This window comes from Fringilla coelebs, assembly GCF_963513975.1.
Source record: "Fringilla coelebs genome assembly, chromosome: 2".
Classification (NCBI taxonomy): domain Eukaryota; kingdom Metazoa; phylum Chordata; class Aves; order Passeriformes; family Fringillidae; genus Fringilla; species Fringilla coelebs.
Window position 1 is genome coordinate 28,849,410 of NC_140029.1, and position 13,128 is coordinate 28,862,537.

A 13,128-nucleotide genomic window follows, 5' to 3' on the forward strand; every position below is an offset into this window, starting at 1 on the left:
CACAAGCAATTAATCAGATAGAGTTAGAAAAATTAGCCTTTTAAATACAGAATGATGATAGTGGAGTCTAATTAAAGAATGGGATGGCCAGAGCAGAGGCCTTGCTTGCTTGAATTATGCACTGCTACAACTCTTGGAAACTGGTACAGATTGGTTGTGACCACCTGTAATTCTTTTAAATTAATTAAAACAACTGGAGTTCATACCAGTTTCAACCTGCCTGCATGAGGACAGAGGAGCCATCTAGTGAAGTGTCTACTACACAGCTACCAACAGACTTCATCTGATATACATCTTCTTTGCATAAAATTGGCCTGTTCAAATTTTCACTGACAGAATGATATTGCAGTAGAACTGCAATTTGTATTGCATGGCCATAGGATTCTTCACTGACCCAAGGAGATCTGCTGATCCATACTTCTACAAAGATAAACCAATTCCCATTAGTGATACTACCACCCAATCACTAGTTCAGAGATATAAAAATATCTGCTTACTCATATTGGAAAAAATAGTCTCATACCTTCCAAATTGATCTACAACACCCTATTGGCAAATCAGTAGGAAAGTCCCTTTCAGAAGCCTTAAAAAGGTAAAAATTTTTCACCACCAAGACAGGGAACTGGCAATAATCTGTAAGAAGGTATAAAATTGCCAGCTTTCCTACAGCTCATAAATATTCAGGTTAGAGATGAGATACAGCTGGCCTGGCCTGACCTGAAAAAGCAAAATATTCCTGCCCCGTTCCAGAATGTGCTTTTGTTTTAAGGTCTCTTTCTAATCCCCTGAGAAGATATTTCCATGTGTTGATAGTCAAGAATTTAAAAACTTGGACCAGCTTCAACAAATCTTGGTCAAAGTATTCAGGAATTAATCAGGCTGAACTTTTCAACCCAGATTTATGTATTTAGGGAGTGTGGGTGTTATCCGATATACTGCTTTTCTTTACTTTTAAGTGAAGCACACTCTAAAAACAGATAGAAAAAAAAGAAAAAGCCCCAACTGTCTGCAATCTAAGAATATTTTATCTATGTAAAAACCAGAACTATATGTGAAAAACACAACTAAGAGATAGTAAATAAAGATTTCTTAAAGAGCTATAAAGGGTGCCAGAAAGAAACATGTCCTTTTTTTTGTTTCTGTGACTGCTGTTTGTGCCTGTTCATGCTGTAGCTTTTAAAGCTGTCGAGCAATTTTAGCAAATTCTGATAGATGGATAAAAGTTGAAATTTAAATTCCTGCAAGTTTCCTGAAAAAAATGTGTTTGGGTAGAAAAAGAGATCTTATGAATGTTCTCACTGAGAAGAAAACTAAAGTAGTTTTTCAATGACAGTAATAGACACTAGAGAACACATTTGAGAGGGCCCTTACAAGTGCCTCAGCAACAAGATAAGTTTCAGATGAAGTGTGTGCACGGTGACTGAGCATAATTCAGCCGTGAAACAGTCACAAAAAAAATCAGGCTTCTCCTCATTAAACTGTATGAATATGTAGGTATATAAATACATAAGAAATACACATACACACACATAAATATATGCATTTTTACATAAATCTTTTTACACATAGCATTTACTTTTTCACCTGAACAAAGAAGACAAATTGTACTGTTTGGGAATGAAACCAGTGTGTTTACTGCATGTACCAAATGGACTCCAATTTGTTTGTATGCTCGACATAACCTAAAACTGTAAAATTTGGAATAAAAAATATAACGGGGCGACAGTGTCATGAGAAAAGGTCACATCCAGGCCTCTGCATCGGGCTGCAGTGCCCACACTTACATCCACACTACAACCTGGAAAGTCCCACAGAGTTCTCACAGCAGATTTTCCTTCACAAGTCCCTTCTTGGCCACCATTATTTCTCTTCACTAAGAAAAGCTGCACTGAGAACCAGATGCTCTTAATTTTCTTCTTTCCCACCCTCCCAATTACAAACAAACCTCCTATAACAGACAGGGTTACAACAAAGTGAAAGTACCGGTGCTGAGAAGAGGACACTTGTAATGCTTGAATTCCGACAGCACTGGACTCTGAGAGGATGAAATTGATGCTGGATTTTCACATTGGGTGTTAGCTGTAGCTGTAGCCCAGAAGACAACAATTCTGTAGTGAAACTTACCTTGAACTCAAGTCAGGGGAGAAATTTCTTCACTATCTTTCTAGTTTTTCAGGTAGTTTATGGGTAACTGTGAACTTAACCGAGTAATAACTAATTTGTTCCTTGTTTTAAAGGAACAAGTCTTTGCCACCAGAAAATCCCAAAATGACCACCTATGTCTGAATGACATCTTTGAACATAAGCCATTTCATTAACTGTAAACACTTTAGCTGTTGCTTACAAAGCTTTCACAGACAAATTAAAAGCTTCATATACTGACTGGTAGGAGGCACCAGCAGGCAGTACGAAATACATTTCTCTCACACCTATTACACATTATCCATATGCCAACAGGTTATGGGAGAAATTTACTTTTCTAGAAAAAAATTGGCATTTTAATGGCTAAGTCTCTAGTGAATTCTCACCACACCTACAGTTTCAGGCTTATTTCTGTAAATCCATACATCTTGCACCCATTTGCTTAACTGCTGAAGGGTTACTTTTGGTTAACTCTGGCTTCTTCAATACTTTCCTTGCAGATCCTATGGTATGGAAACCATTGCAAATACAGGAAATACCTTCAGTAATCCTGTGTTTAATGCAGTCCACAAGTTGGCCTTGGCAGGCAGAAGGGGGTGAAAACTCTCTGTGAAATGTGCAAATTAAATTATGAGTGGATTGTGAGATACAGCTACTGTGTCAGCACACAGGCCAAAAATGGCTCAAAAGGTTCATTCTCACACATAAACTAAACAAAACAAAAAAAACCAAAATTAAAACAAAACAAAACAAAACACTAGTAATGAGGACCAGGAAAGAGGAAAAAAATTTATTTTCCTTGTTTTTAATATTTAAACCCTGTCCCAACATGCAGCACTTTTTCAGCTCATTATTGAATCTCAGGCTATTTTTTATAAAGTGAAATGGTAAAAGAGGTGGATACCTTAATATCTTCTCATACATGTAAAGGGCTGAGTACAGCACAATATCACTTGGTTTTACCTCTTCTCAACATACTTTTATAGGTATGTGCCAGTCTAACACACTTAAGTGTTTTGCTACAGGGTATGTGTAGCTAAAACCTGCACAACATTTAGTTGGCATAGCCCATTTCTTACATTCAACCTTCTGAAAAGACCATTGTGGTAAAAAAAAAGCCATGAACAACATACACAGTTATTGTTCTGGTAATAAGCTCTCTAATCTCCTTCTTCCTGCTGGGTCCCTGTTGAAACCCAGAGAAGTTGAAACCCTGTTGTTCAAGAGAAATGGGACTGTATAATGGCTTCAGTTTGCATAGGCTTAAAAAGTCTGAGGAGAGGACAATATAAATGCAGGGTATGAGCAGCCCAGGCTTAACCCAGTAACTGGTAACCCTAGTCTAAGGGGGTCTTCTGGTTTTTTTTTTTAAACACACTTTTCTAAGTCACATGCAGTCCCACCCTAGAGGCCAAATAAACCATGCTGGAGCAAAACTATACAGAGCTGTGGAGAAGCTGTAAAACTTGATCTTTCCAATGTTAATGCCAGTTATCTTGTCAAAGTTTTCTTTGTGGGTGTCATAATGAAAATAAGTGAAAATACAAGAGGAATTAGTTGTATATCACTTGTACCTTCTGCTGGAACAGATTTATTTGGGTTACAATCAGCTAGCATAAACTAGAATTCACATGCCTAAATCTGATGTTCTTTCAGCTTTACAGAGGAGCAGCCTGACATTCAGAAAGCTTAAATGCATAAATGGTTTCACCAGTACCTTGGACTTCCTTGCTTTCCAGATGTGACAGATTCAGAGAGACAAAGCAATATCCATTTCATCGGTCTAATATTCTACCATCAAAGTCAGACATCTTAGACTCTCTCTTCATTCAATGTAGAGTTATAGTAATCCAGACTAGCTAAAGAATATTCAATCCACTTTTTATCTTGGGTACTTTCTGTTGTTTTGCTTCATGACTTCATCCTGATGAAATATCTGCTACTGTCACCTACCCAGCTACTGCCTATAAAATCTTGCCATCATAACTGACTCAGGGATCAAATCTTTCATCTTTGACACCTAATCTTTGTCTTCATTACTCCTCTTCTAAAAGGCATGCACCATCTTCAGGGTATCATTTCATTGATAAAATATGCATACATCACCGCATGAATTTTGGATATTAAAAAATAGCTTGCTGAAAATTGCAAAAACAGGAAATGACAGGTAGTGAGGAACAATAATTGAATACACCATGTTACAAGAGACAGAAGATCAGATCTGTTGTTCTACTTTCTAAAAGGCAAATTTCAGTTATTTTTAGAAAGCACTGTATATTGTACTTTTCTGTTGAAAATATCTGAGACCAGATTTAGGCTATTAGACTTCTCCCAAAGAGAAGAAAAAAAAATTAAGTAACTTCTGAAGAAGATTGGTTTGCATTTGCTATTAGAAAAGACTAAAATATTACAGTAGGAATGTGTGTTGTTTCAAAAGGTTTTAGCTGAGATGAGTAGATGAGCTGAATAAACAACTGTCTGAAAGCTGTGAAGTGGAAGCCTAAGATATTCTACCACAGAGTGCAATCTCAGAGATGAAAATTGTTACTCACAATGATTCAAAAAAATTAGGTGAGTGGCACAGATGTCCAAACAGAAATGTTTAATTGCATAGTCAAATTTTGACACAAATTACTAAAGTTTAACAAGCTACTGCATATCAGGTGAGCTAGATGAAACTGTTTCAGTGTTTCCACCTAGCTGTTTATGAGAACAAGGCTCCCAAAGACAAACTGTTATTTTAGGTTAACCTAAATCTGTGATTTCTTGCTCTGGCCTAAGTCTGCATTGGAGTTACCTGTGACTGTACTGACTGATATAGTACAGCTTATGCCAGATCAGGTATGAACCCTTTGTGATGCTTCACACAACTGCAAAATTGGAATTCATTATTCTACCACTCACTCTTTTCCTTCAGTTAATCTGATTAGTTTAGTGCCTGCAATAAATACACAGTAGATCTTGAGCCAGAACCTGAGAACTTATTTCAGTTGAACTTTTATACTCCCTATTCGTGACAGTTCCAGCCTTACACACTGCCAGCCCAAACCAGAGCCTCTATATTTTGGGGTAGACACCATTTCTAGTAATCATCCAGGCTCTATTTTGTTTGAAGTCCAAAAACACTGTTCAAGTCTTACATGTACAGGCCACCTTAATTTAAATTTTAAAAAGCACAATCCATTGTTTTAGGTCTCAATTTTGAGAAGGACTGTTCCTTTTAAATAATAAAAGGAACTACTGTGAAGAGTATTTTAAACACTGACATGCCCACACTAATCCCTTGGCCAGTACCCTGGATCAAGGGATGCAGGTACAATGTGGTCTTGTATCTTTCAGTACAATCCACATCTGAAATATAGGTAAACCAAAACACAAGAGTCAGTAAAAATTTTTTTGTAATGGAAAAAAAACCCAAAAGAGATCAGACTCATTCCACTCTTAGTGTAAATCTGTCAAAAAAATACCAGAATGCAAGTGGGAAAAAATATTTCTCTTCAGGAGCAAATATCTATGAAATGAGCTAGAAATCAGCAATAGATAAAGCAGATAGGGGAAGTCTATCATACCTATCAGGTTAACAAGTTTTAATCCAACTCAGAAGTGGGGCTTTATTCTCAAAGGAAATACCTAAGTGAAATTAGCTGCTCCTCTGTCACAAACAAAAAGGGTTACCTTTAACTTAAAAAGGGTTGATAGTTGTCACGAGCTACTCTTGGTTATTGCAGAAAAATGAGTTCACCTTTTACAGAACATTTTGTTTTCCTCAAAGCAGCCCCAGCTCCTGGCTGGAGTTCAGATTTGGATGTGTTTGCATTCTCTGAGCTTCCTGTTGTGCAAACTATTCCTTCCACTTACTCTGTGCTTTTGGATTTCTACAGGATCTGTCTTATAAGGACCGCCACTGGCATGAAACCTGCTTCCACTGCTTCCAGTGCAAGAATTCCTTGGTGGACAAACCTTTTGCTGCAAAAGAGGAACATCTGCTTTGTACTGACTGCTACTCCAATGAATACTCTTCCAAATGTAATGAGTGCAAGAAGACTATTATGCCAGGTTGGAATGCTTGCTTTTTGGATTTAATATCTAGCCCAAACCCAGCAATATTTGTGTGAAATGTCTGTCCTTGACTATCTCTACCAGGTCATGCTGAACTATGTAAAAGACTGGTGATGGTGCATTCTAGTCCACTTCCATGACCAAAGCATGTTATGTCTATAAAGGCTGATGGAAGAACCTTCATTCACGTGAAAATTTTGTCTAATTACGCAAAATTTAGCTTTTCTCAGACAGATGAAACATTGGCCAAAGTGCCTGTGAGGTCTTCCTTGAGCACAAAGATATGAAGGAACACAAAAGAGCTGTTTTTTATTTTTAACATGAAACATGAGGTTATAGTATTAGATTGCTAAAACCTGTTCTTCTTACAATACTATAGCATTCTGTGATGATTTGAGGGGTTTAATGTTGAAGTGTTATCAGTGCAGAAATAAAATATTAAAAGGCAATTTGAAGAATCCTAATACACACTCCATTACTAGTTACTTTTTCAGCTGGTTCTGACATTGGTCATCTCAGATAAAAAGAGGAAACCACAACATTTTGCTCCTTGGGTGTAAAAATGAAGGCTTGATGATGAAACAGAACAATATTTAAAAGCAGATTACTATTTTTAAAGTAAAAGAGGGTTGATTTAGATAGATTAGTATAAAGAATAAGTTTTCTACAATGAGGGGGTAAGGTAAAACACTGAAATGGGTTGCCCACAGAGATGGTGGATTCCCCATGCCTGGAAAAATTGAAGGTCAGTTTGGATGGTGTTCTGAGCAACTTGATCAAGTTGAAGATGTCCCTGCTTACTGCAAGGGCCTTGGACTAGATGATCTTTAAAGGTTTCTTTCAACCAAAACTGTTCTATAAATCTATGATTCTATAATATTATGTGTATATATTTTTAGTACCCCTCATCAGATTCATTGCCATTATCAGTGATTTACTGAACACATCTCTTTTTGTCTATTATGCCAGCTATACATTGATATGTAGTAATGGAGGCTGGATTCAGTGACACAGAATCCCTGCTTCTCTTATAATCCAAAAGAGAAGAAATTAATTTTTGTAAGCTTTTCAACTACCCACTGGATAACTTTTGTGGAGACTCTTAGTGCTAAACTTGCCCTCTGCTTTGAGCCACTAAATGCAAAATGTAGATCACAGAATCACAGATTCAGTAGGTTGGAAGAGATCTTCAAGATCATCAAGTCCAACCCATGCCTTAACACCTCAACTAAACCATGGCACCCAGTGCCACATCCAGTCTTTTAAACACATCCAGGGATGGTGATTCCACCACCTTCCTGGACAGACAACTCCAGTACTTTATCATTCTGCATGAAAAACTTTTTCCTAATATCCAACCTGTATTTCCCTTGGTGCAGCTTAAGGCTGTGCCCTCTCCTTCTGCCTGGAGAAAGAGACCAACCCCCACCTGACTACAGCCACCTTTCAGTTGTACAGAGTGATAGGGTCACCCCCAAGTCTCCTTTTCTCCAGGCTAAACACCCCCAGCTCCCTCAGCCATTCCTCACAGGGTTTGTGTTCCAAGCCCCTCTCCAGCCCTGTCACCCTCCTCTGGATGCACTCAAGTGTCTCAATGTCCTTCCCAAACTGAGGGCCCAGAACTGGACACAGCACTCAAGGTGTGGCCTCACCAGTGCCGAGTACAGGGAAGGATGACCTCCCTGCTCCTGCTGGCCACACTGCTCCTGATCCAGGCCAGGATGCCCTTGGCCTTCTTGGCCACCAGGACACACTGCTGGCTCATGTTCAGCCGGCTGTCAATCAGCACCCCCAGGTCCCTTTCCACCTGAGCGCTGTCCAGCCACACCATCCCCAGCCTGTAACACTGCAGGGGGTTATTGTGGCCAAAGTGCAGGACTCGGCACTTGGACTTATTGAACTTCATCCCATTGGATGCTGCCCATCCATCCAACTGTTCCAAGTCCCTCTGCAAAGCCCTCTGTCCCTCTAACAGATCGACACATGCTCCCAACTTAGTGCCATCTGCAAATTTACTAATGAAAGACTCAATCCCCTCATCCATGTCATCAATAATAATATTGAACAGAGCTGGCCCCAGCACAGAGCCCTGAGGACACCACTGGTGCCTGGCCCCAGCTGGATGCAGCACCGTTCACCACCACCCTGGGCCCGGCCATGCAGCCAGTTCCTAACCCAGCAAAGGGTGCTCCTGTCCAAGCCGTGGAAACTTTACTATGATGTGTCCATTTAAGTGATTACAAGCTTGTTCTTTCAGTCCTTCTGCAAACCCAACTCACACTGACTTCAGTCTAGCTGCTAGCAAAACAGGGTTCTCCCTGCTTTGAGTTTCAATGACAACACCATCCCAAAGACAGCGCAGCTGCAAATGTAAAAATAAATTTCTAGACTATTTAAAAAAATTATCCACATCTTCTTTTTCCAGAATTTTATTCTTTCAAGGACTGATTTCTTTGCTCCTTGACACGGTACAGGAAGTTACCAGCATAGAGAGGGCACATTTTTTAGAAGGTGTCTGTTAATAAAATAGAACAAAAATATTCAAGAATGTAAGCATCAGAAAGATGCTTACAATTCACTTACTACTGATGCAAGTCAATTTAAAAGAAAAAAAAAACACCAAACAAATCCTGAACTATGCCTCTCAGCAGAATTTAATGAGATCATAAAAGAAGAAAAATATGCAACTAGTAAACAAAGATGAATTAATGCTTGAGAAGGGGGAAAATGGTTAAACTTCACCCTGCAGTAATAGAGGCAGAGAGAATTGGCATCAAAGGCATTAGTATGGTTCTTTATCATTAGCCAACTCAATCAGCTTGTCAGTCTTCCAAGTATTTGACTTCATGTTTGCAGTTACAGGCTCCAAGAGTGATGCAGAACTGTAGGAACAACATTTGTTTGTTTACCCTTCTGGCCAGTATCAAATATTCTGACTCAAACTGGTACATAGAAATCATACTGTGTGCAAATAAATTTATCTATATAATCAGGCATCTCCAATTTCCTGGAAGGGCTGAGTCCACCTGCCATGCAGTGGACTGAATCTCCAAAGAACACTATCTGAACCCTAAAACTTTGTTCAAAAGAAGTGCATTTATTTCCTAACTACCATTCCACTTTTCTGCTTTCCAATAAAAGGATTGTTTAAATTCCACATTTCAACCATATTTTCAATTCAACTGAAAACAGAGAGAAAGCTTTTTTCTTATTGGAAGGTTCAAGAGAAAGAAAAAATTTAGGATAGGTTCTGTTGAGCTGGAAACAATTGCAAACTTATAATACACCTCAATGAGAACAAGAAAAAGGCTCCTGAGCAGATATGAAATAATCCTTTGTCTCAGACAGAGACTGTATGTCATTGGGAAAGGGAGGCAAGGTGCTTGCCAGGAATTGCATGCCCCATCCTTGACAGTGTTCAAAGCCAAGCTGGATCAGGCCCTGAGAACGTGGTCTAGTGAGAGGTGCCCCTGTCCATGGCAGGGAGTTTAAAACTAGATGATCTTTGAGATGTGTTTCAGCCCAAATCATTCTATGAGTCTGTAATTAACCAGGTACCTTGCTGCTATTTGAAAAAGATATAAAACAGATGTGGAATGAATGAAGTCAGTCTTTAATGAGGAATGGCCTGACCTCCACTCAGCACTAACAGCAACTTATATTGGTGTCTGTCCAATTCCCTTGAATCTTCCTGTGCATTGAAATTCATCATTTGCCTAATAATACCATAAAAAGCCGTTCTAGGCTGTAGCTATTTGCAATAAACCTTTCTCTTCTTTGCAGGAGAAGAGATCTCCAAAAACCTAAAATGGTACCAAATGTCATGCAAAGCTGGTAGGAACATTAAAGGGCCTCTAGCTGACAGCTGCAATGCTTCCTGACTGACAGACAGCAGCCAGGCAAACCAGAGCTGTGAACTGCAGCTATCTCATCCAGAAGTTCACTTGGTGCCCTTCTCTCATTACAGGTACTCGGAAGATGGAATACAAGGGCAACAGCTGGCACGAGACCTGCTTTATCTGCTACCGCTGCCAGCAGCCTATTGGGACAAAGAGCTTCATCCCTAAGGACAATCAAAACTTCTGTGTACCCTGCTATGAAAAGCAGTTTGCCATGCAATGTGTCCAGTGCAAGAAGGTAGTGCTCTTATTTTGCTTATGTGAAACTTAAGGGATTGAAGTCCATCCCATTTTATATCCAAGTAGGCAGAGTATCTCATTTTTGCATGTGTAAAAAGATTAAGAATGAACTGGTTTTAAGAGGTGATATCATTTCAGTTCCACTTACTTGTAAAAGAAAACTCCCTGACAAAGTCAGGAGAAGCAGAAAGTAAATACTTCATCTAAAACATGAAATAAACCAGTCTTTCCCAAAGAAAGGAAGTTGAAACACATCAGGTAATTCCTCCACCATGAAGAAAGGGACAGGTGAAGGAACAGTGATGAGACAAACTCTGGTACATGCATATGAAAAGCAACATACAAAGAGTAGCTTGAAAAACAGTACAATTGAGAGTGAGATTTTACAATATATGCAGAATAAAGTACTTTTAGCATGGGAGCTCTTTTTATAAGTAAGGAAATTACAAAAAAGCACTTCCATGATTTTCTCAAGGTCAACACAAAGAAAAATGATAATCTTGCTGTTACTAAGCCTTCTTCCCCTCCTGCCACCAACAAAAATCTCGTCAACCTTCCTCTTTATCAAATCAAGATACAAACTTGCCACTCTTAAGGAAACACTTGTCTTTTTTTGTTCCTGAAACAGGCTATCACCACAGGAGGTGTTACCTACCGGGAGCAACCATGGCATAAGGAGTGCTTCGTGTGTACCGCGTGCAAGAAGCAGTTGTCTGGACAGCGCTTTACCTCCAGGGATGAGTTTGCATACTGCTTGAGCTGCTTCTGCAACCTCTACGCCAAAAAGTGTGCTGGATGCACAAACCCAATCAGTGGTAGGTCCCTCATGGCTGGTGCTTTTACATTTTGTGGCTGTTTTGTGTGTTGAGTTGCTGCTAAAGGCAAAACTAAAAAAGTCTGACCTGGCACAAGAGATGCTCAACTAAATCTTTTCATGGAACTCCAGCTAGTCATTTTTGAGGTTAAGCAAAAGACAATTACTACTAAGAGAAGTTTTTCTTTTTTTTTTTTTTATTTGTACAACTTCAATACACCTGATGATAACTTCCATAGCCTCAAACCATGCTTTTTTACTAACCTGCTTCTTTTCCTGAGGCCTTCTACCTTCAGAGCTATGAATCAAGTCATGACACATGACAGACTTCTTTTTTAATTATCAAAAATACACCTCTACAAAACATAAATTAACATACTCAGGTGCCATAAAACATTCTGTAAAAAACTACCAGAATTCTGTTGGGTGGCAGGTGCTTTGCTTTTCTTCTGCTGCATGTTGTAGGGCCATTCCTTGGAAGTCCATTTCTGCCGTTATCACTAGGGATAACAGCCTTTCTCATTAACTTTCCTGAAAGAAACAGAAGTATTTGAGGATGAAAATATTAGTCACTACAGAATAAGGGTGGCAAAATTAGCACAGCAACAAACAGATTTGTCACAATAGCATTTTTTCACTGCTGTGTGTCAGATCTCCATGTCAGTCTGCATGACCTGATGGCTGACCTGCTATTGTTTTCTTGTAACAGAACAATTTTTCTTTTCAAACAGGACTTGGAGGAACCAAGTACATCTCTTTTGAAGAACGGCAGTGGCATAATGATTGCTTTAACTGTAAGAAGTGCTCCCTTTCATTGGTGGGTCGTGGCTTCCTCACAGAAAGGGATGACATCCTTTGCCCTGAATGTGGAAAGGATATTTAAAGCTTAAACTAAGCGGTGAGGAAGAAGGGAGGAAGGCCGTGCTTGCAATATATAGCCTGAAACACATGGATGTTCAGAGCTAGCTTTGCCACTCTGTGTTTCACTGTACTATTAACATTTCTTAACCTTTTTCTTTATACTCTCCAAATCTGGAGGGAAAACAGCTTGTGAATCTCTAATATCAGTGTCGGTGTTTAAGATTTCTACCAATAACAAAAACTAATGCAAAACCCATGATGTAAAATTATTTGGCTGGTTTTGACATATCGTACCATTTTAAAGATTTTTTTTTCCTAAAAAATATTCCAGTTACAAGTAAGTGATACAGTTCAAGGATAACGATGGCCACACACAATACATTAATAGGTGGATATCCAGGGTGAAGCCTCCTACCCACTAAAATCAATGGCAAAGGCCCTTCAATTCCAATAAGGCTGGTGTGACCCCAGTGTTCTTGAGCTATGTGACAAGTGTGTGCTGTTAAGTCTATAGAAAGACTGCAAGAGTAGAGTGTGTTTCAATGTACATGGATTTGTGACATGCCATAAAAAGATAATGATGAAACAGTGGAAGTGGGAGTGCTTCATGACAGGTACATATCTTATTGCATGTCTAGCTGGTCATTGTGTCAAGTACAAGTTCTGATCGACAGTGTCAGTATTACAGTTAGTTTGCATTACACTGCACATTGTATTTTTCAAAATAAAACTGTTTAAAACAAAACTGCAATTGTGGTTTAATTGTATTTACATAATATTTACAAAAGTGATTTCACATTCTGAAGAAACACAATGCATACAAACACAACCCTTTTTGGACCCAATTTTTGGGAGTGTGAAGTAAGTTTAGACAATTCTCAGAAGGGTTCTGCTGTACAACATAGTCTTTTAGTAATCGAAGTCAGTGGGAAAACTACCAGCAAAAATGAACAAGCGTGTGAAAACACACACTGTACTGACTGCAGTTGATAAAAATGTGTTTATAGGCTCTAAACTCAAGCCCAAAATATTTTTCTTCTCAGCAAGCAAGGAGGTCAAGACAACTCAAAAGACATCCATCTATCTTTGCAGAACTCAGAAGTTTAACTTCTA

General features: G+C 38.9%; 1 protein-coding gene across 3 annotated transcripts in view; it reads left to right on the top strand.

The window, feature by feature from the left end:
• FHL2 (four and a half LIM domains 2) overlaps positions 1-12,748 on the top strand; it is a 36,770-nt gene extending 24,022 nt beyond the window's left edge. For all 3 annotated transcript variants that reach the window (XM_084226693.1, XM_084226692.1, XM_084226691.1), the window contains exons 3-6: positions 6,024-6,198; positions 10,169-10,338; positions 10,969-11,155; positions 11,886-12,748. In XM_084226693.1, coding sequence (XP_084082819.1) covers positions 6,024-6,198; positions 10,169-10,338; positions 10,969-11,155; positions 11,886-12,037 — 684 coding nt within the window. In that variant the 3' untranslated portion in view covers positions 12,038-12,748. The remainder of the gene's footprint in view (positions 1-6,023; positions 6,199-10,168; positions 10,339-10,968; positions 11,156-11,885) is intronic.
• The last annotated feature ends 380 nt before the right edge of the window (positions 12,749-13,128 follow it).